We start from the raw sequence: 23281 nt of genomic DNA on the forward strand, positions 1-23281 counted from the left end.
AATAGTTGCAAATAGTTGCAACACGTGAGCTCAGTTGTTGTGGCACCTGGCCCTAGAGTTCATGGGCATCAGTAGTTGAGGCCCATGGGATTAGTTGCCCCGAGGCATGTGGGATCTTCCTGGACCAGGGATCCAACCCGCGTTTCCTACATTGGCAGGCAGCTTCTTTACCACTAACCACCAGGGAAGCCCCTTAGGAAATACAGAGGAAATACAGAAATACTTAGGAAATACAGAAAATACACACACAGAAAAAAATCACCCATAATTCCCCAACCAATAGGGAACTGTTACTAGATATAACACTTTATTTTTTTCTGATTATGTAGGTAAGGTATATTTATTACAGAGAACTTAGGAAATACAGAAAATATACACACAGGAAAAAATCACCCATAATTCCCCAACCAATAATGACCAGTATTTTGAATGTGTATCTTCCTAGTCTCTCTGTCTCTCTCTCTCTCTCCACACACACACACATACACACATATACACACAGACACACACAGAGTTTATGAAATTGGTATTAGACTAAACATATTGTTTTGTTCACTCCTCCTTTCACTTAATAATACATCATAAACATTTTCCTTGTGTACTAAATATTCAGTGTTCTTCCAAACTAAAATGTTTTTCAATGGTTGCAGTGTACTTTTAAAAATATTGATGTTTACTTAAGCAGTCCCCTATTTTGGACATGTTGGTTGTTTTCAGTTTATCAATATTGTTTATAAATAAAATGGCTTCTTTTGTGCATTTTTTGTGCATCTGTTAATGCATAGTGTTGCTTTTGGTACAAAAGGTATAAATACTCTGAAGGTATTTGGTACATATAATCAAACTGGCCTTCCAGAAAGGCTGTTTAATTCCACAACTGTGTTATTTTTTAACTTGAGTTTTACTGTTCATGTAACTCTGCCAAATATCCCTCCATTCTCCTCCTCCTCCTGCTTCCTCCTCTCTCTTCTTTGCACAACCCCCCCACCGCCCACATATCTGCATAGTCCGCTAATTGCTCATATTGTTTTCTCCTTAGTCTTTGCCTGTATTTTAATCGAAGCATGCCTTTTTGCACACAGTATGATTTTTGTGTAACGTTTCTCTTGACATAGTCGGGGTTCCCATTTTTAAGCCTTATGGCCGCTCCGTCATTCTGCCCCATCATGGTCTCCTTTCGCCGTTCCCCATCTTCCTTTACGGATCTAGGGTGTTTGTAGTTTTTTCCTCATCAAAGAGTTAGTGCTTACCAAGCTGAATGCCTAGGGTGCTGTTCTGTTCTGGTCTCAGGCTCCGTTTTGGACATTCAGTTCCTGGTCGTGTAATTTACTAGGTCCACAGCAGGAGCTGTTCTAATAACACTCATGCCGCTGAGGGGCCCTCAGAGAACAGGCAGCTGGGAGGCCCAGGTGGGGGAACCCAGAAACAGAGTGGGTGCTTGTTTTGGCCTTCCCTCTTCCTCTCCTTATGAGGCCCTGTTCTTTCCTCAGGCTCACGTCGGAGGAACTCAACACCTCACTGCTACCAGGGATATAAGAGGTGCTGTGGGTTGGGACTTTCCGAGTCCATGCAGGGAAATTATGTCAGTGTTCGTTCGCTGCCCACGTGTGAATGGCATCATGTGACAGGTGGTCTTTTGTGACTGGCCTCTTTCACTAAGCGTAGGGAAGGCCTCTGGGATTGTGTTACTACGCCTTGCTGGTTCTGTGTGGGCCTGGCCATGCCTCCGTTCAGCCTGCTTCCAGTACTTTCTGAGCCCCGACCACCCACGGTTGTCGCACCCTGTGTTTGAAAATGGTGCGGACGCCAGTCCTGACGTTGTCACTTACTGCCCGTGAACAGCTTAACCTCTCCGAACTCCAGCTTCCTCGTCTCTGACACAGACTGATGATCCCCGTGCCTGCCGCGAGAGAGGAGGTGGTGTGTGCAGCGTTCGTTCACTCGTGAAACCGAGGCCTGCGCGAGGCTGTCAGCCCTGGGGCATCTGTCCTCCTTAAGGAGAAGGGAACTGGTGTTCCTGCCTTACAGCTTTGGAGGGTGCAGGTGAGGAGATCCCTGTAGCCGACGTTATTATGCAGGAGGAAGGTGGGGGAGCCCAGGAGAAAGGCATCAGCGTGACAGCGGTGGGAAACCACAGAGACTGAAGCGCTGCACCCTCAAATGGGAGGCTGTGTGGGAGAAGGAAGATGCATAAGCCTGTTTTATGGGAGGGCTGCATTCTTTTGTTTTTTTTACATATATCCTCTCTGTTTTGGACTCTGATTTAGGTCACTACAGAGCATCGAGTAGAGTTCTCTGTGCTGTGCACTAGGCTCTCATTAGTTGTCAATTTTATATATAGTGTCAACAGTGTATATATGTCAATCCCAACCTCCCAGTTCATCTTCCCCACCCTCACCTTGGTATCCATATATGTCTTCTCTACGCCTGTCTCTATTTCTGCTTTGCAAATAAGGTCATCTGTACCATTTTTCTAGATTCCATGTATATGCATTAATATATGCTATTTGTTTTTCTCTTTCTGACGTACTTTACTCTGTATGATAGTCTCTAGTTCCATCCACATCTCTGCAAGTGGCACAGTTTCTTTTTATGGCTGAGTAATATTCCATTGTATATATGTATCACATCTCCTTTATCCACTCCTCTGTGGATGGACATTCAGGTTGCTTCCATGTCCTGGCTATTGTAAATAGTGCTGTAGTGAACACCGGATACACTTATCTGTTTGAATTATAGTTTTTTCTTGCTACATGCCCAGGAGTGGGATTGCTGGGTCATATGATAGTTCTAGTTTTAGTTTTTTAGGGAACCTCCATACTGTTCTCCATAGTGGCTGTAATCAATTTACATTCCCACCAAGAGAGCAAGAGGGTTCCTTTTGCTCCGTACCTGGAGGACTGCGTTCTTGAAAACCTCACGGAATTCAGATCTCTCATCATTCAGACCATGTTTTTTCCTGTAAAATAAATGTACAGAGAGTTCACGGGTGCTTGGTGCATAATTTTGCTTGAACGTGGCTTTTCACAGTGCCCTGCTTATCACCAGTGCTGCGCAGAGGGCTTGCTCACAAGCAGCCCGCTTGTATCTCAGGATGGGTGTTTGGCTTCCTCAACAGCTGCTGCTGGTGGTGCTTGTCACCCTCATCATCTCAGCGTGTTTTCAGTCCAGCACCATCCAGACCAGAGACCAGCAAGCTCTTTTTGTAAATGACCAGTTGCAGGCTGTAGGGTCTTTGTTACAACTAATCAGCTCTGCCTTTTGAGCACAAAAGCAGCCATAGTTGATACATAAATGAATAGGCAGTAAAACCTTACTTATGGACACTGCAATTTGAATTGCATATAATTTTCACATCGTAAAGTAGTATCCTTTCAATATTTGTTGAGCCATTTGAAAATGTGACAAGACCAGGCACTGGGACAGGTTTGGCCCACTGGCCAGAGTTTGCTGACCCCTGGCCTAGATGACTATAATATGTGAAAATTGTCTTCAACTGAGTGAATGTTGAAAAAATAAAAAGAGTAAATGTCAAAGTAGCCCTGTAGTCAACAAAATCACTCATAGACATTCCAGTGCTCATAACAGCATAGCTAAGTTCACAGATTCTATCAAACGATTGTGGGTATTTATGAGCCTGGGTGATACCAATGTAGCCAAGTTATTCTTGTGAATTTTAAAATGTAAATCTTATTGTTTTGAAATTTAGGCATCCAACCAGTTTCTTAATAGTTACATCACTCCATCTCATGATTCAAATTGCATCCTGTAACATTGTTCACGGTTGTGTACCATGCTGGGGTCTTGCAACCTCTGCCTGCCTCTGGACAGTCTGATGGCCTATGGTAAGGGGTTTGGAACTTGCTTCTGGCTGGAATGGCTGTTGCAGAAGCCAGGAGAAGGCACGATGGAGCACCAAGGGGTATGTCTGGTGCGTGGCGAATGTGGGATAAACTTTATTCCTTCACTTCCCTTTCTTTTCCTCCCCACCCAAAAGTTCTATATATTCGGTCAGCTCCAAAACATGCTGAGCCTCTTTGAAATTGTTACTTTGGTTCTTTCCACATCCAGTAAAGTCACTAACCTTTTTAAATGGAAACAAAAACAAAGGCTGTTAGAAAGCAGCTTCCCCTCCCAGGTCACCAGCTTTCCCTTGCCGGAGAATAAGCAGTGCTGTGCTGAGACTGCGGCTGGGGCCAGAAGAGAGGCCCCAGGTTTGAGGCAGGCGCCTCCAGCTGGGTGCAGACTCGGCTCTCCAGCCAGGAGGGGGGCGCCTGGCCTGCTGGCTGCTCTGAGGTCCACAGCTCCTGGGTGTATCTTGGTTTCAGAGATTCCAACGGTAGGAAAGCCAGGATCCTCTCCAGATGGGAGACCACCAGCCCCGAAGGTGACTGTGATGCTGTAGTTCTTGGCTCGCGAGTGTGCTTTTGCTGTGTGTGTTGGATGGAAGGCCCGTCTTGAGTAGACGTGTGTTTGTGTTGTTCAGGGGGCTGATGTGCATAACCACGTGTGCTTTCTGGCCTGGGGTCTGGCAGGATGTGAAGAGAGGCAGCCGCTACCCTTTGGCTGGTGAGATTTTGCATTGTTATATTGGCAGGGGGCTGGCATTCTTGCTGTATTTTTGGAATTCTTTGGTGTGTAGACAGGTGGTCTTGGAGCCAGGGGCATGGGTGTTCAGTCCTGACTTTGCCACTGCTTTGCCATTTAATCTCCAGTAACCCATTCTACTCTGTCTCTGGGGTCACTCATTCCTCACTCCTAAATGAATGATGATAGCCATTTCTGAGCACTCAATTCTCAGTTGAGATACGTGGGGAACCTGGGCCTTCACTCCCACCCAGCAGCAGTAAGATGGCCTGGTCCCGCCCCACTGAGTGGTCAGTAGAGGCCTCGTGGAGAGTCAGGACTCTTCCCACCACCCAGCAGTAACTAGGTCGTGCACTCCCTCCTGCTTCCTGCCTCCGCCCCAGTGTGCCAGTGGAGGCCATGTGAGGCACCGTGACAAGGCCCTCCTACCCCTCCCAGCCAGGAAAGTATCAGTGGAGACGTGCTTGGAAGCTAGAACCTCCTAACCTGCTCAGTGTAATAACGAGTCCCCTGCCCACTCAGCTAGCTGTCCGTGAAGGCCAAGTGGGGAACTTGAACTTCTGTCCCCACCTGACTGTAATGTGGTAGGATTTCCCTTCCTCTGCTGAAGCAGTGTCAGAGTAAGCCAGCTAAAATGGAATGTTTAAGTAATTTCTAGAGCCTCGTAAGGGAATACCTAAAATGTCCAGGTTTCAATTAAAAACCACTTGTCACACCAAGATACATGGGGGTCTCAAACTTAATGAGAAGAGACAATCAACTGATGCCAAAGCTGAAATGACAGAGATGTGGCAGTTTTCTGACAAAGATATTGAAGCAGTCATCATGAAAATGCTTCAGTGAGCAGATACGAACGTGCTTAAATGAGAAAAAAGGAAGTCTCAGCAAAGAAACAAAAGGCATAAAGAAAAACCAAATGAAAATTTAGAATTGAAGAAGACAATAACTGAAAAAAAATCTCACTGGATGGGCTAAACAGCAAAATGGAGATGAATCAGTGAATTTGAAGATATAACCATAAAATTCCCCAATCTGATCAACAGAGAGAAAAATAGATGAGTGGAAGAAAAGAAGAACAGATTCTCAGGGACCTGTAGGACTAACAAAAGATCTAACATTTTGTGTCTTTGAAATCCCAGTAGAGAGGAAAGAGGATGGGAATGAAAAAGTTCTCAATGAACTTATTGCTGAAAACTTCTTGAGGTTAGGAAGGTCTCTAGATTCAAGGAGCTTAGTAAATTCCGAACAGGATAAACCCAAAGAAATCCATACCAAAATATGTCTATACTCAAATTTCTGAAAATAATGTTGAAAAGAAAGAAAGTAGGAAGAATCAGGGGGCTTCCCTGGTGGTCCAGTGGTTAAGTATCTGCCTTGCAATGCAAGGGACATTGGTTCAATCCCTGGTCCGGGAACACTCCACACGCCATGGGTCAATGAAGCCCAGGTACCACAACTACTGAGCCCATGTGCTGCCACTCCTGAAGCCCATGCACCTAGGGCCTGTGGTCCGCAAGAGAAGTCACCGAAATGAGAAGCCCGTGCACCACAACAGAGTAGCCCCCGCTTGTTGCAACTAGAGAAAGCCTTCATGCAGCAACAAAGACCCACCACAGTCAAAAACAAATTAAGTAAATAAATAAATCTTAAAAAAAAAAAAAAAAGATAGTAGAAGGAATCAGTCTTCTAGGTTTCAAGACTTAGCGCTAAAATAATCGAGACCATGTGGTGTTGGCAAAGGACAAAATAGAGGACCCAGAAGTGTGCCCATCTGATTTTTGGTAAAGGTGCATAGGCGAAGTGGAAGAAACACTAACTGCCGTGATCTGGATGATGATTTGAAGAGGCCGGTAGAAGATGGAGAGCAGAGGGGAAGGTTTATCTGAGAGATAATACAAATGCAGAATTGAGAGCTGGTGAGAGATGGGGCCTGAGGCTCACTGGAGGGGGAATCACAGGAGCCCAGGCAGGCTTTGAGCTTTATTCATTGGAAGAATAGGGATACCAGGATTTCCCCTGGTGGTGGTCCGGTGGTTAAGAATCTGACTTGAAATGCTGGAAATGTGGGTTCCACCCCTGGTCAGGGAACTAAGATACCACATGCTGTGGAGCAGCTGAGCCTGTGCCTCTCAACTAGAGAATCTGTGCACTGCAACGAAAGATCCCACATGACTCTGAAGATCCTGTGTGCCACACCTAAGACCAGGTGCAGCCAAATACAAAATTAATATTAAAAAAAAAGAATAGTTATACCACCACCAAAGCAGGAAAGGGTGGCAGAAAGAGAGCTTGGTGTGGAAGTGATGACCAGGTCCAAGTCCTCTTATTATTCATCTTGGGTGGGCCACCACCAGCAGGAGGAAACTAGAAATTCAGGAAAGCATCTGAATGAGAGGGTAGGTCTCATGTTGGGTTTTCGAGACCTCATCATGAGATAATTATCAAAGAGGTCAGAGTGTAAGAGTCCTTACCCAGTGTACACAGCTCATTAGTCGGGGGTGGGTTATGATTGATATTTTTCTATGCTTGTTTGGGTCACAAGGAAAGTCAGTGAGGCAGACAGAGGAGACAGGCAGGGAATAGACTTGCATGGCCTCTGATGATGGGGTTCAAGAAAAAGGGTACAGTAGCAGTTTTATTCTTCCTAAACCCAGTTGCCTTTTATCGTCCCCCTTGACCTCTGGGTGACCTTTGACTTCAATGACTTGCCTCTCTTGGTTTCCTTGAAAACATTTCCTAATTCGCAAGATGGCCGTCTGGTTTGCATTATCATCATCTTTTAATCACAGCACCCGATTTCAGCTTTACCTAATACCAGCCTATCACAGAATTGTGTCAAGGAAATAGGACTAATTTGCTGGGTTTCTGTTTCCCTCCGTAAGGATATATGGAGCCTTTCAGCCTACATTGCACAGCAGTGATTGCTACAAATCATTGACTAGATTTCTATCGCTTAAAAAAATAATGACATAACTCAAATGTGCCGAGCAGGAAAAGGCAAATCCTTTCCTCTGATGTTCAGAAGCACCAAGGGCAAAGTGTGTGGCTGGCTGATTTACGGCGGTCGAGGCACATGGAGCCAGGATGTGTTCTGGACGGGCATGTGTGTGGGGGCACTGAGATGACATTTTGGATTCAAGGCCAAAGCAGTAGTGGAGTGAACACGCAGAGCACAACCTCACGCATACCAGCTCCCCTGGCCAGACCCAGGCTGCAACCTGTGTTGCATACCTGGTGAATGTGAACACAAACAGCTCTCCAGGAAATGTGTATCTGACGCAGAGTGTCAGGGGACCTGAGAGGCAACTTAGTGGAGTGCCGAGACAAGCCAGGTGGCCTTGGGTTTCATCATGCTTCTGCTCCTTACTAGGGGCATATTGCTTCTGGTGACCTTGGGCACAGTGCTTCACTGCTCGCAGCCTCAGTTTCCTCCTCTGTAAAATGGGCATATCGATAGCACCTGCCTCATAAAATAATGTTTGAAAAGTGTTCAGTGCAAGCTGTCACGTATTACACACTCATTAAAAATCAAAAATCTCTAGTCTGAGCTCTGTGTCTAATTAGCTGTGATACTTTGTAACAGTTATCTGGTTTGATTGAGCATCAGTTTATTCATCTGTGAATCATGACTAAAAAAATAATGGATTTGGAGAGTTGGGTTAGAATCTCCCAGTTTTTGTGTGCTTTGAGATTTTGTGAGGAGATGCCAATCAGAAAGTCACAAAGGAAATGACTGATAGATTTAAAGATGGTGACGACACTGTTAATCATTTGTACCTCGAAACAAAAATAAAAAGTAAATAAAAAATTTAAAAAATAAATAAAACCATGCTTCCTCACAGCATTCAACTGTCATAAATCCCCTCCCCCAAGGTTTTGACTCTTAATACTGGAGAGAAGTCTACACTGGGTTAAGAAATCACATAAATAAATATTGTGACAAAAAGTAAATAAAATAGGTAACTAACAAGTTGCCAAAGGCCTTATTGACTATGCCAAAGCTTTTGACTGTGTGGATCACAACAAACTGTGGAAAATTCTTAAAGAGATGGGAATACCAGACCACCTGACCTGCCTCTTGAGATATCTGTATGCAGGTCAAGAAGCAACAGTTAGAACCGGACATGGAAAAACAGACTGGTTCCAAACTGGGAAAGGAGTACGTCAAGGCTATATATTGTCACCTTGCTTATTTAACTTATATGTAGAGTACATCATGAGAAACGCTGGACTGGAGGAAGCACAAGCTGGGGTCAAGATTGCCGGGAGAAATATCAATAACATCAGATATGCAGATGACATCACCCTTATGGCAGAAAGTGAAGACCTAAAGAGCCTCTTGATGAAAGTGAAAGAGGAGAGTGAAACTGTTGGCTTAAAGCTCAACATTCAGAAAATGAAGATCATGGCATCTGGTCCCATCACTTCATGGGAAATAGATGGGAAAACAGTGGAAACAGTAAGAAAGTTTATTTTCTTAGGCTCCAAAATCACTACAGATGGTGACTGCAGCCATAAAATTAAAACACGCTTGCTCCTTGAAAGAAAAGCTATGACCAAGCTAGACAGCATATTAAAAAGCAGAGACATCACTTTGCCAACAAAAGTCCATCTTGTCAAAGCTATGATTTTTTCAGTAGTTATGTATGGATGTGAGAGTTGGACGATAAAGAAAGCTGACTGCTGAAAAATTGATGCTTTTGAACTGTGGTGTTGGAGAAGACTCTTGAGAGTCCCTTGGACTGCAAGGAGGTCCAGCCAGTCCATCCTAAAGGAAATCGGTCCTGAATATTCTTTGGAAGGACTCATGCTGAAGCTGAAACTCCAATACTTTGGCCATCTGATGCGAAGAACTGACTCACTGGAAAAGACGCTGATGCTGGGAAAGATTGAGGGCAGGAGGAGAAGGGGACGACAGAGGATGAGATGGTTAGGTGGCATCACTGACTCGATGGACATGAGTTTGATTAAGCTCCGGGAGTTGATGATGGACAGGGAAGCCTAACGTGCTGCAGTCCTTGGACTCGCAAAGAGTTGGACGTGACTGAGCGATTGAACTGAACTAACAAGGATCTACTGTATGGCAGGAAAAAAAAAAGAAAACTTATTTCCATAAAATTTAAAGGCAAAATTAAAAGACAAAAATCAAACTGAAAGAACTTGAGAAAATAAGAGTCAGTGTCCTTAATATAGAAAGTGCTTCTTAAAGCTCAACTGAAAACATGATGAACTCAACAGAAAAACTGGCAAAATGCACAGGATAGTGCACATGGGTAATAAAAATGAAAATCTGTTCCAACTTTACTAATAATCAAAGGAAATACAGTTAAAATGACTTTTTTTTTCACCTATTGTGACTAACACATTGATGCCCATCCTGTACCAGGAAAAGTCATTTACCCAAAAGTTTCCTCCTGGGAATGTGGACAGACCACCTTCCTACAGGCTCTGCAGTTAGGTGTGGCCATATGACTAATGGAATAGGAGAGTGGCGGTGACTTAAATTACCTCTGTGAAGCTGTCAGCTCAGTCTCGCATGCTTTCCCTTTTCCCTTGTTTGTTCACTGAATGGAAAGTGGAAAAAAAAAAGAAAACCAGTGGAGGATTCTGAGGCCCTAGACAATGGTGACGTCCTTAGGTGAAAGGAGACTGGCTCCTTGGATGCCTGCATGCCTGTGTGGAGCAGAATGCCCCTGCCAACCCACATCAGATAATGAATTGAGCAAAAACTTTTTGTCAAACCTTTTTTCAAAACCTTTGAAACTCTGGGATGGCTTGTTGTAGCTACTTGCTTATCCTAACTTACTATGTATCAAATTGGAAACTATTATAATGCTAACAGTATTGGCACGGAGAAGGCAATGGCACCCCACTCCAGTACTCTTGCCTGGAAAATCCCATGGGCGGAGGAGCCTGGTGGGCTGCAGTCCATGGGGTCGCTAAGAGTCGGACACGACTGAGCGACTTCACTTTCACTTTTCACTTTCATGCATTGGAGAGGGCATCTACTGTAAGGTAGAATCTAAAGTAAGAATCTACTGTAAGGAACTAAACAGAGAAACAGGTAAAGAATTTCCTATAAGGATATTTGTCACAGATTCCAACAATAAAAGAATTCCTTAGACAATGTTATCTGGCTTCCATGGGATGAACTATTAAACAGTGATTAAAATATTTTAATATTCTATACTAAAATACAGAATATATACTTATATATGTTGTCTATATATCACTTATTAATATATACTTATGCATAATCTTTATATTACTTATTAATATTTACTTATGTATGTTCACTCAAACTCACGTCCATCGAGTCGGTGATGCCATCCAGCCATCTCATCCTCTGTCGTGAGTCTGAGTGAACTCCGGGAGTTGGTGATGGACAGGGAGGCCTGGCGTGCTGCGATTCATGGGGTCGCAATGAGCTGGACACAACTGAGCGACTGAACTGAACTGAACTATGTATGTTATCTATATGTTCTATATATAATCACTTAAATAGTTTTGCATTTATTTTTCACTTTAAATCGTAAGCATTTTATTAGTAACATTCATCAATATTTTAATCACTGCGTAATAGTTAACCCCATGGAAGCCAGATAACATATGTAAGGAATTCCTTTATTGTTGGAATCGGTGATGAATATCTTTGTAGGAAATTCTTTACCCGTTTCTCTGCTTAGGTCCTTATACTAGATTCCTAAAGCCAGAATCACTAAGCCAAAAGGTATAACTATTTAAGATCCTTCTTACTTATGGGTTGTTTTCAAAGAGTGTATCCACCAGCCCTGGGGACTCAGACGGTAAAGAATCTGCCTGCAATACGGGACACCTGGATTCGATCCCTGGGTCAGAAAAATCCCCTGGAGAAGGCAATGGCTACCCACTCCAGTGTTCTTGTTTGAAGAATTCCATGGACGGAGGAGCCTGACAGGCTACAGTCTATGGGGTCACAAAGAGTCGTACGTGACTGAGTGACTAACACTTCCACTTCATATAAAATTATTAAGCATAGAAACAAACGCCAGAAGGAAAAACACCAAAAACATTGAGTGGCTAACTGGGATTGTGAGGTTATTATGAGTAATTATCACTTTCCTCTTTATGTTTCCCTGTCGTTTTCAATTTTTCTTCAGTAAACATGTACAATTTTATAAACGTTTTTTTCAACAGCCGTTAAGTCTCACCTAGACCCACCTTATGGGTAAAAATGACGCTTGTTGTCTGTGAGTTTGTTCTGTTAGTACACTTGGCACACCCGCCTTACCTGGTGTGTGTGTGTGTGTGTGTGCATACACAGATGTACACAGGTGATTGCCAGAGGGCCAAGGGCCATTTGTGGATGTCAGGACCTGGACCTTATAGCAAAAGGAGAGAAAGTGGGCCAGAAGGGTAGCTCAGCCTGAGCAAGACCTGCCCTTAGTCCCGTGGCCACCTGCGTTCGATCAAAAGTGGCTGGAAAATATATTGCTTTTTGCAATGAGATGGCTCATCATCTTGGAGAAGGCTTGGGTAGCACGTCAGAAAATCTGTGGTTCTTGTGCAGAGCTCAGGCTGTGGAAGTCTGACCTTGTTTCCTTCGATGTCTACAACCCAGGGATTATAAATCATTCTTGGCAGAGGATGCTGGGGAGGGGTTGAATTCTGAGCAGGGAGGAAAAATGGAGTCTGTCTGTAGGTATCTTTGATTCCTAGTGAGAGTGGCCTGCATCCCTTCACAGTTCACTATGATGTGTGTCTGAAGAGAGCAGAGAATGTCATTGATGGTGTTAATTTCAGAAACAGTTATAGTTATTACAAAGCAGTAGAGTCTCTATTCAGACTGTAGGCTGGGCATCAGTACGTTTGGAATGTATTACAATCATGCCTGAAGAGAAGGCCCTCCAAGTGAGATTGAATGGAAGTTCTTCCTGTCGTCACAGAACACCTACTGGGCCCTGAAGTGCTGTTCTAGGAACCAAGAATATAAAAAATAATTCCTTGAGAAAAGTCTTTACTCTTCTGTAGTGTCCTGTTATGGGGAGGAAAGGAAAGCACCAATCATAATGATACACTGTGACAATTGCTGGGTTGGAGCTCTGAATGTGATACCTACACAGAAGTAGAGAAATTCAACCAGGTTTATCAAGTGCTGTAAATCAAATGACCAAGTAATATTTGGACAAGAGAAGGCACTCTTACTCCAATACATTTCTCCCTTTTATCTGCAGTGTCATGTCATCTGAAATTGAAAAAGCAACTCTGTACAGAAGCAGGAACAAATGGCTCATTTATTGAAAATATCTTGCCTGCCTGATATTTCTACCCTAGACTGTTTTCCTGGGTTACCTGGGAAACATTTTTTAGGAGTGAAAACAAATATACACCACATTAATGTCAATGACCGTGAAAATGATGTAGTTTGCCTTGAAATCCTTGACTAATCCATGCTGATTACCTAGTTTCTCCAGGGAAGAAAGGAGAACTAAGGTGATTTCTTTAATGAGTTAGCAAAAACCTGCTGTCATGTGTTTGCTTAAAAGTATCCAGGGAGTTTTAAGATCTTCTCAACATTTTTTCTAAATTCCAATTCTCTGGGTTTTCAGGATGCTCTGGGCAAGCCAGCCGATTTGCAGAATGGAGGTTCAGTGGGAAGAAATGAGTTCTGTGGCTGAGTTTCAATATGATGTGGAAGAAGGATGGGCTTTGCAAGGGGTAGGAGAAAAGACCAAAGATAGAGAGCAGAGGGAATGTCTGGGGCCCATCTCTCTGGCTGGCCTCAGCCCAGTAGGGTGATACTGGAAATGTGACCAGGCCTGGGGCCCTAAGGTCTATTTTCCTCAATACCCTGGGCATCCATGGTGGCTCAGGTGGTGGTAAAGAATCCACCTGCAATGTGGGAGACCTGGGTTCGATCCCTGGGTTGGGAAGATCCCCTGGAGGAGGGCATGGCAACCCACTCCAGTATTCTTGCCTGGAGAATCCCCATGGACAGAGGAGCCTGGCAGGCTACAGTGCATGAGGTCACAAAGAGTCAGACACGACTGAGAGACTAAGCACAGCAGAGCACAGCACTGCAGCCTGGGGCAGGATTTCCTGAAAGGGCTGTGGCGAATGATGATGGCCAGCAGAGGGCTTGGGAGGGTTGGACCCGCTGTGGAGGCAGCATGCATCTGCAATGGCCTGGTGCCTTCATTCTGTCTCAAGGGCAGTCTGTAGCAATTCATTGAGCACCTAGCAATTCAGTAAAAGTCTGTTGGAGACACACACCATTCATCCTTCATTCATTCATCAAGCTTTTATTGCATAGCCACTGTGTACCAGGCAAAGATGAGCAAAGATGTAAAGATGAATAAACTTATCCCTGGCCTTGCGAAGCTCCCCGGCCAGTGAGGGAGAAGCATAAACAGAGCATAGAGCAAGCATGCCTAACATCTCTGTTAAAAGAGATGATAATCCATTCTCTTGTAAGCTTCTAGCTTACAAGCTTCTAGCTTCTGTCCTGTACCTCCCATTGTTGGCTGGCAAATTTGCCCACCTGGTTGTTAATGGTGACTCTTCAAAGGATATTCCTCTCTCGAAAGAATAATGTAAGTGCTAACAATAGAAGTCCACTGTGATATTTACTTTTTTGGACTGTTGGCATTCCTTTTGTCTGTACCAGCCATTGGTCACTGTCTTGGGTAATGTGTCATTGTGAAAGAAATATTTATTTATGTATTTGTTATTGGGGTTTCCCTTGTGGCTTAGCTGGTAAAGAATCTGCCTGCAATGCAGGAGACTTGGGTTCGATCCCTGGATTGGGAAGATCCCGTGGAGAAGGGAAAGGCTGCCCACTCCAGTATTCTGGCCTAGAGAATTCCATGGACTGTATAGTCCATGGGGTTGCAAAGAGTCCGACACAAGTGAGTGACTTTCACTTTCACTTTTGTGTGTTTATTTGGCTGCCTTGATAAAAGTTTAAGCTCCTCAAGGGCAGGGATCCCCCACCCCTTGTCATATGTACTCTCTCACATGAAGCTTCCTAACCCAAGAGGTATTGAAAGCTCATTAGCTGGTAACCTATATGCCCCCATACAAATACTCAAGGATGATCTCAGGATGACTGGTCCCAGCCCTACAGAAGACATGGGACCACTCTGCTGTGTTGGGACTTGAGGAATCCAACGTACCTATTGAGACTTAGAATGTTCCTTTAACTCTAGATGACACCAGGGAGAAGACAGCAGCAGATGCAACCTCTGTCTTGCTCCTTTAAGCTGGCACTGTTTGTATGTGGATAGCAAGCAGCATCAAATGATGGTTAAGTGCATAAACTCTGGGCTCAGCCTGCCTGGGTTGTATTGTGACTTTCCCACCTGCTAGCTGGGTGACTTTGGGAGAGTTATTTGACTTCTTGGCACCTTCATTTCTCAATAATACCTCTTTCATGGGGTTGTTATAAGAATGAATGAATATGAAATTCTCAGAATACCATATGACACATGGCACCCACTCAATAGGTGTTTGTTAGAGTTCCCAGCTATATTATTATTATCTGAAATAATAGGTTATTACATTGCTCATCTTGGCTCACTTTGCTCTAAGTGATGTTCATGGCACAGTCAAGTCATGTCTTGAAATGTTTCGTCTCCTAGCAAAATAGGTGAGATACACCCAGTCCCCTTGGGGTGGCATCTATCCTTCCATTCATTCATTTATTGAGTGTTCAGCTATGATTCTCTGCTACGTGGGAGGCAGTGATTTTAATAAAGTGAAAAGAGGAGAAGCCCTGTGGTTGGTGGTCTGTCTTCAAGTTCAAGCCCTATCCTCTACCCATCGCGTAGTCTCAGTTTTGCTGTGAGAATTAGATCACATGCTTATGTTGTGTATCTGATGCGTAGTAAAAGTTGATTCCTGGCATTGAGTTTTCTTCCACTTTTCTGATAATTTAAGACAGAGGTGGGTTGGATGCCCTGATGTTGGGAGCTGACACCTGGTACTCTGGTCCACGGACAACTGGGCCTCAGGTAGGGGCGCAGTACACAGCGGGCCAGACTTCTAAGAGAGGACAGTTCTGTTAGAAGACACAGGCAGGGCAGGAGAAGGTGATGTTGGCGTTTTTGATGAAGACAGGACAGGGCAGGATGGAGGCTCCAGCATATCAGGACCTTCGGGGGCAACTTTCACAGAGGAATAGGTAGGTTCTGAGACTCGTCCTCACTCATGATCCTCCTGGGTGCTGACTTGGGGTCTAAATGGCCCCTCTCTCTGAAACCTCTGATTCTCATTCTTACACTGGTGAGTCACTTCCTCTCCTCAGGGACTAGGGCCTTTGTTTGTCTGGGTGGTGGCTTTCCCTTGTGGGAATTCCCTTGTGGGGGGATGGGAGGGGGACTGGCTTGTCTGTGGTTGGGATGTGGCTACAAGGTGGTCTCACTGAACCCAAACCTGAGAGGCTGAGCAGATGCTTCTTTCTGGGATACGCTGAAATCAGAGAGGGGGATCTTCCAGGGGTTCTGCAGGCCAGGAGGAGAAGGGGCAGGAAGGATGCTCAGAGGTGGACTGTAAGAAAGGGCAGCACAGCTGTGCCAGTGCCTAGGGCATGGTGACCCATCCTGAGTCACATCTCTCCTGGCCTTCTTTCCATCCTCTCGTCCCCAGCCTTCGCACCTGCTGCCACATCCTCCCCACCCTCGAGGTGTTGGGGCCTGTGACTTTGGCCTGAGCCATGTCACATGCCTGGTCCAGCCTTCGTGCAAGCTCTCTGTGGAAAGGAGAGCCAGCGGGGCTTCCAGCGCCCAGGGAGCATATGTTCCAACAGAAACTAGATTGTTTGATTATTTTTCGTTCACTGTCAAGAAAGGTTATAAATCAACAGGAGCAAACCCCCAAAGGCGACTCACTCCACAGATAGCGTGTTTACTCAGTCCTGGAGCTGTGGCCAAGTGGGTTTTTGGGAAACTTCACTTTCATCAGGTCCCTCCCCACTCCAGAACCTACAAGGGCTCTTTCTCATCCATCTCATCAGAATTCTCCTGGCATTTCCCAGGGCTTGGGTAACATGTCTTGGCTCCATCTTCATGATTTTATTCCCCCCATCACAGCGAGAATCCCGCAGTACCTTCTGATCCACCAGAGCCAGGGCTTCTAAACTTTTCTGACCAGGAGCCTCAGTGAGACATACTCACTTAGCCTCACTGTGTGTGATAAACACTGCTATTTTCTCTTTCATTTAAAAAGGTGCAGGTCGTGACTCATGCAATTGATTTCATGACAGACTAATGGGTCATGACCCACAGTTTGAAAAGCAGAACTGATTTCACACATACTAACCATGGTAGCATGTCCAAGCTTGTACTGTTCGCCGCAGGACAGGCCACAGGCCAGTCAATGGAGAGTTTTGGGGGCAAGGAATAGTGACTTTATTTGGAAAGCCGTGGGTATGGTGGACTATTATCCCAAAGAAGCATCTTGCCCAGGTTTGGATGCTAGTTTCTTTTATAGAACAAAGAAGGGGAGGTGAAGAGGTAAAGCAAAAAGGATTATCACTGTTGTTTACTCACTGAGTTGTGTCCGATTCTTTTGTGACCCCACAGACAATAACCTGCTAGGCTTCTCTGTCCATGGGATTTCTCAAGCAAAGACATTGGAGTGGGTTGCCGTTTCCTTCTCCAGGGGATCTTCCTGACACAGGGATCAAACCCGCATAACCTGCATTGCAGGCGGATTCTTTACCACCGACCCACTAGGGAAGCCTTCCAAAAGGGTGACAAGTTGTTGGAATGATTTCCTGGTTCCAGCCAGACTCCAGAGGGCATGTGTTAGTTTCTTCCTTCCTGTAGCTATTCACAGGTGGGCCTGTTCAGGAGGTTTCCTGTGAGCTAAACAAAGGTATTTTAGCTTAATGCTCAGGTGTGGGAGGCAAGGTTCCCAGAGATGGACCATTATGTACACTTTAAACTATAGGCAACATCCCTTGAGTGGTTAACTTGTAGCAAAAGCAATATAGTGCAAAAGTTAAGAGAGAAAGATCCAACATGGAGTCAGATTTGTTATTCCCTATTATAGTCATGGAAACCCAAGTGGATGCCAGGACACGCTCACCAACCATCTCAGGAGATAAAAGTGACCAGTCACATCTGACAAAAAGTTGGTCAAAAAACATTCAAGAGTAGTGGCCGCCACAAATTTTTTTTGATTGCACCCCATCCATAAAAAATGTTTCAGCATATAGCACTGGTCTATGTTTGGTTATTTTTTTAACCTACCAGTGTATGATGTGACCACACAAAACATGCACTCAAAATGGAAATTTTAAAAGGGTGGCATAAAGATGAAAGGAACTGTATTTTAAAATGACATGCTAATCGTGTTGGCTTCCTTCTGTTATCAGCAAATATCCGAAGGCAAAATACCCAGAAAGAATGAGGCTCATGGTTATCAGCAGCATTTGTAAATCTATTTTCAAACCGTTTTGATGATTTAAGATGTTTTTCTGGTTGACTTCGTGTCAGATTTGGAAACCACTGCTTTGTATCACACCCTCTTTCCTCAACGTTGCCCTTCCTTTCCTGACAAACCCCGAAAAGCTCCATTAACATCTCCTTTGCTACTTCCATCCACCAGAAATCTGGGGGGAGTCACTTTTGACACCTCCTTCCCTTGCCCACCTCAGCCAGCCATTTACCACCTTCTGGGGACTTTATTACTCAGCAGAGGATCGGCTCTCCCTGTGTTCTCCTTCAATTGCTACGTTCCTGCCGTGCTGCCTCCTCCTTCCTCCCGGATCTTCACACACCTTTCATGTGTGATTCCCTCTCCCGGGAGTGCCCCTTCTCTTTTCACCTGACTGACTCCTACTCACCCCTCAAAACCCAGCATAAAGGCCTTCTTCAGAGGGACCGTCTCTGACCACTGTCCAGTATACTTTCTGAGGCACCTGCACTTTCTTCCATGGCTCTTATCACAGTTTTATTTTTATACTTATTTATGCTTCACTTTCTTACAGGTGTGCAGCCCTCTAGCATCTAGATTATATCGAGTTGGCCAAAAAGTTCATTCAGGTTTTTTCTGTTACATCTTATGGAAGAACTCGAATAAAATTTTTGGCCAACCCAGTAATTTCCTTCAGGGCAGGGACCAAGCCTGATGTGTGTGTGTGAGAGAGAGAAAGAGAGTGGGTGTTTAGCATCCACATCATGGACTCTCAATAAATATTTAATACTCAAAACAACCGTATTACAGATAGTACCCCCATTTTCGGAGAAGGCAATGGCACCCCACTCCAGTACTCTTGCCTGGAAAATCCCATGGACGGAGGAGCCTGGTAGGCTGCAGTCCATGAGGTCGTTAAACTTCAGCACGACTGAGCAACTTCACTTTCACTTTTCACTTTTCTGCATTGGAGGAGAAATGGCAACCCACTCCAGTGTTCTTGCCTGGAGAATCCCAGGGATGGGGGAGCCTGGTGGGCTGCCGTCTCTGGGGTCGCACAGAGTCGGACACGACTGAAGCGACTTAGCAGCAGCAGCAGCACCCCCATTTTACAGATGAGGAAGTTGAAAGTCTGAAAGGTTAATTGCCTGAGGTCACCTGGTTAATAAGTGGGAACGTTGGCCCTCGATCCAGGTCTTTCAGGCTGTAGTGTACACTCTTGCCAACCCCTCTGGATTGTTCTTTTGTAACCCGCACAGGCTCTAAGGACTGATTTTCAGTTCTACCTTCTTTGTTGATACTAGCTCCCCAGTGATTCTCCTCCTGAACTAGCTCCATTTATGCTCAGGGTATCTGCATCACACTCTTTACCCTAAGTTATTCTGGATGACTCTGACCTTTTCCCATACATTTTCACGTCTCTAAAACTTATCCACGTTTTAAGTTGGAAAGTAAGACTCTGCATTGCCTCATCTTCTCCTGAATTCCATAGCACCTTGGAAAGAACCTGAGTGCCCCAAATACTAAGTAAATAATTACTGATTAGTTGATCATTATCAAGAGCTTGGCAGAGATTTCATCTGACTCCCAAGTTAAATCCCGTCTTTGTGCGCATCCGCTTCCCAGCCAAGAGTAAGAGGACCATGCCTCGGATTCAGAGGAGTTTTAACTGTTCCAATTCCCACTTGTTGGCCTTCTTCCTGGTGGATCTCAGTGTAACTTTTGGCTGAGGCCCAGGAATTTAAGGGTCCTCAATACCATGAGTAATTTCATGAGTTGCTGATGGCTAATTAGGGGTGATTACAGTCAAGAGATTTGACTGTCTTAATAACCCCCAGAAATGGCTGGTGGTGACTTTAAACATCTTGATTATTTTCCCCTGCAAACGGAATTTTCTGATTCTTCAGTCTTTTCATAAGTCCTTGTAATTTATCCCCCACCTCGCCCTTCTAGTGAAAAGGAAATGTGAAGTCCTGAGGAGAATTTGGAAACCAATGATTTTGGAAAACTCTGGCTTTATTAATGAGGACTCCCGGGCACACCTTGAAACCCTGCTTCATTTCTTTGTCTTTCCCTGGGAGGAGGTGTGTGAGGAGAGGAGTCTGGACCACGATTTTTCTCCCCAAGTTCCATTACATTCCAACCCAGCCTCCCATCCCAGGCTGTCTGATGCTATTTATAATGTGCCTTTGAAACCATTGCCTCATTTGACGATGTTAAGGAATTCTGTTTAGTGCAATTTTCTGAATGGAGTAGTGTTTGTAGGTGACGGGTTTTACCTTCCTGTTGTTACTGTGACAACAGACTTGATGTTACTTGACCTCTTCCTGCATCGGTATCTTCAGAGATACTTTTATTTTTTTCAGGGTTTTTTTTTTTTTTTCCATGATGTACAGGATCTGAGTCCCTGACCAGAGATTGAAAACAGGCCCTGTGCAATGAAAGCGCTGAGTTCTAACCACTGGAGTGCCGGGGAATTCCCCACAGCTACTTTTAATTGAGCATCCTCTGTTCTAGGCACTGGGCTAAGCATATGACAGTGTCCACTCGTTTATTCACAACCTGCCTCGGTTCTTTAGGATGTATTTTTTGAACAGGTTTTATTTTTTTTTCCTGTTTTGTTGTTTTTGTCCGTAGCACATGGTGTGTAGGATCTTAGTTCCCCCACCAGAGACTGAACCCGCTCCCTCTCTGTGTGGAAGCACGGAGTCCTAACCACTGGACCACCAGGGAAGTCCTGAACAGTTTTATTGAGATGTAATTCACATGCCATATACTTTGCCGATTTAACGTGTAGAATTAAACTTTTTTTTTTAGTGTGTTCACAAAATTGTACAGCCATCATCACAATCTAACTTTAGCACATTTTTGTCACCTCAGGCGGAATCCTCACACCCTCGAAGTAGCCCCTCTCCACCCTCCTCACCTTGGTAATCACGAATGTATTTTTTTTTTGTCTCTATAGATTTCCCTGTTCTGAACACTTCCTGTAAATGGAATCATACAATATGTGAAAATGAAAGTGAAAGTGAAGTCTCTCAGTCGTGTCTGGCTCTTTTCGACCCCATGGATGGTAGCCTACCAGGATCCTCCGTCCATGGGATTTTCCAGGCAAGAGTACTGGAGTGGGTTGCTGTTTCCTTCTCCAGGGGATCAAACCCGGCTCTCCCGCATTGTAGGCAGACACTTTACTGTCTGAGCCACCAGGGAAGTCCACTAGGATCACTCTAGTGGCTCAGACGGTAAAGCATCTGTCTGCTGTGCAGAAGACCCAGGTTTGATCCCTGGGTTGGGAAGATCCCCTGGAGAAGGAAATGGCAGCCGACTCCAGTATTCTTGCCTGGAAAATCCCATGGAACTCGGAGCCTGGTAGGCTACTGTCCATGGGGTCGCAAAGAGTCGGACACATCTGAGCGACTTCACTTTCTATACAATACGTAGCCTTTTGTATTTCACTTGTGTGATGTTGTCAAGGTTTGTCAGTATCCAGACGCCATTTCTCTTTGTGTTTAGGCAGTATTTTTACCCCTACTGTACAGGTGGAGTAACCAGGACAGAGAGGTGAAAAGACTTTCTAATGGGTCAAGTAGCCTTTAATGGATGGAACAAGATTTCCAATGTACACCTGCCTAGTGACAACTCTGATGTTAGCTTGGGCTCTGAAGTAGTCTTACTGATGGTAGCTTATTAAACATTTCCTATGGGTCACTGTGCTGAGTGTCCTGCAAATTTGTTACCTCACTTTCATACATAAACAGTTTTCATTTGGGCAATCTGGTGACCATAACTGGGCATAAATGGGCAATGGTATTTTTGTCCTAATGTCTTCCGTTTGCTCACTTCTTGTTGAACAGGCTGGCCTAAGCTGCAGAATCTTAGATTCTAGACTCTTTGTAAGCTGATGATACTAAAAATAGCATTGTTATTCTTCTGTAGGAGTTGAACATCACCCCCATCTGCAGAAAATTGGCAACATCTCTGAGGAGCCCTTGCTTTTTCCTGGGACACCCAGGACCATGGTTTCCTGTGTCATGGAGTCTCTCAGGTGAGTGGAAAATCTTTTGAAAAGAAAATAAGAAAATAAGCAATTCAATATTTGAATTTTACTGTATATTTTTCTAGTAATGAGCCTTGAGGGCCTGCATCTCACAGATACTTTTGATGTGCCATGTACATATGTGTAGTAAGTTTGATACTCACAAAGGCTGCTGAGGCCAGGACAGCTATGTGCTGTGGAGAGAAGTGCTTAGACTGAGATTAAGTGGCTTGGGCTCTATGCTGTGCTCTGCTATTCACTGAGAGATATCTAGGACTCAGAGTTTTCATTTATTATTTATTCAAAAACTCTGCTTGGCATACGGGATCCTAGTTCCCCAACCAGGGATTTAACCCATGTCCCCTGCATTGGAAGCATGAAGTCTTAACCACTGGAGCGGCAGAAAAGTCCCCTCAGATTTTTCTTAAAATAAAAATGTTAATGGACTTGTGGGTATTTATCATGGCTGCATAATAAAATTACCTGAAGAACTTTAAATATTGTCCTCTCGCTGCATCCCCACAGATTGTGATATAATTGACCTGGTATATTTAAAAGGTGGCCTCTCTGGTCCTGTTTGTTCAAAGCATCTGTGACTTGCGCCTGCATTTTTCATTTGATACTGATATCAACCATGCAAAGTAAGTGGAACAAGTAGTGTGGGCTCTGTATGCAGATCAGAAAATCAGTGTTTATCTCCTGATGCCCATTCCTTGAGTGCAAACTCAGGGAAAAGGCTTGGTGCTCTGGAATTTAGTCTGTATATTGAGACTTTTTTCAAGCTTTCCTAAAGATGGCAGACCCCTTTAAAAATTCTTCAATCAAAATCCTATGTAAAAAAAACCTCATCATTATAAAATAGCCAATGGCAGTATTTTATTAAGGGAAATTTATTTTAGAAGTTTGAATTTGTAATGTTTACACATTATGAGATTCATGAGTCTATTTGCATAAACATGATAATTTGGAATCAGATTTTACAGATGATAGCTTATACGTTAGCCTCTGCATTGCAATTATCTTGTGACTGGTTTTAGCTGCATAGTAATCAGAACATCTTGGTCCATCTAGGTAAGTAATTGCAATTGGTAACAGTTCTTTAGTGAAGCTCATTTTACAATCTCAGGATACTCTTTAAAGAAATTGACTCAGAATCTAGAAAGGGAAAAGAACTTTTTATTTGAAAGTTGAATCACTAAGGTTATCTTGTTTTTTTTCCCTCCATAACTATGATAGTCCCAAATGCCCAGAATTTACAAT

General features: G+C 44.2%; 1 protein-coding gene across 3 annotated transcripts in view; it reads left to right on the forward strand.

The window, feature by feature from the left end:
- Positions 1-23281, forward strand: part of THSD4 (thrombospondin type 1 domain containing 4) — a 677746-nt gene that overhangs the window by 11335 nt on the left and 643130 nt on the right. For 2 of the 3 annotated variants that reach the window (XM_059890602.1, XM_059890601.1), the window contains exon 2: positions 21922-22030. In XM_059890602.1, the coding sequence (XP_059746585.1) occupies positions 22002-22030 (29 nt within the window). In that variant the 5' untranslated portion in view covers positions 21922-22001. Of the gene's footprint in view, positions 1-858; positions 2044-21921; positions 22031-23281 lie in introns of those variants that run through there. The other variant, XM_059890603.1, reaches the window with a different exon arrangement.

Source organism: Bos taurus, chromosome 10 (genome assembly GCF_002263795.3).
Source record: "Bos taurus isolate L1 Dominette 01449 registration number 42190680 breed Hereford chromosome 10, ARS-UCD2.0, whole genome shotgun sequence".
Classification (NCBI taxonomy): Eukaryota; Metazoa; Chordata; class Mammalia; order Artiodactyla; family Bovidae; genus Bos; species Bos taurus.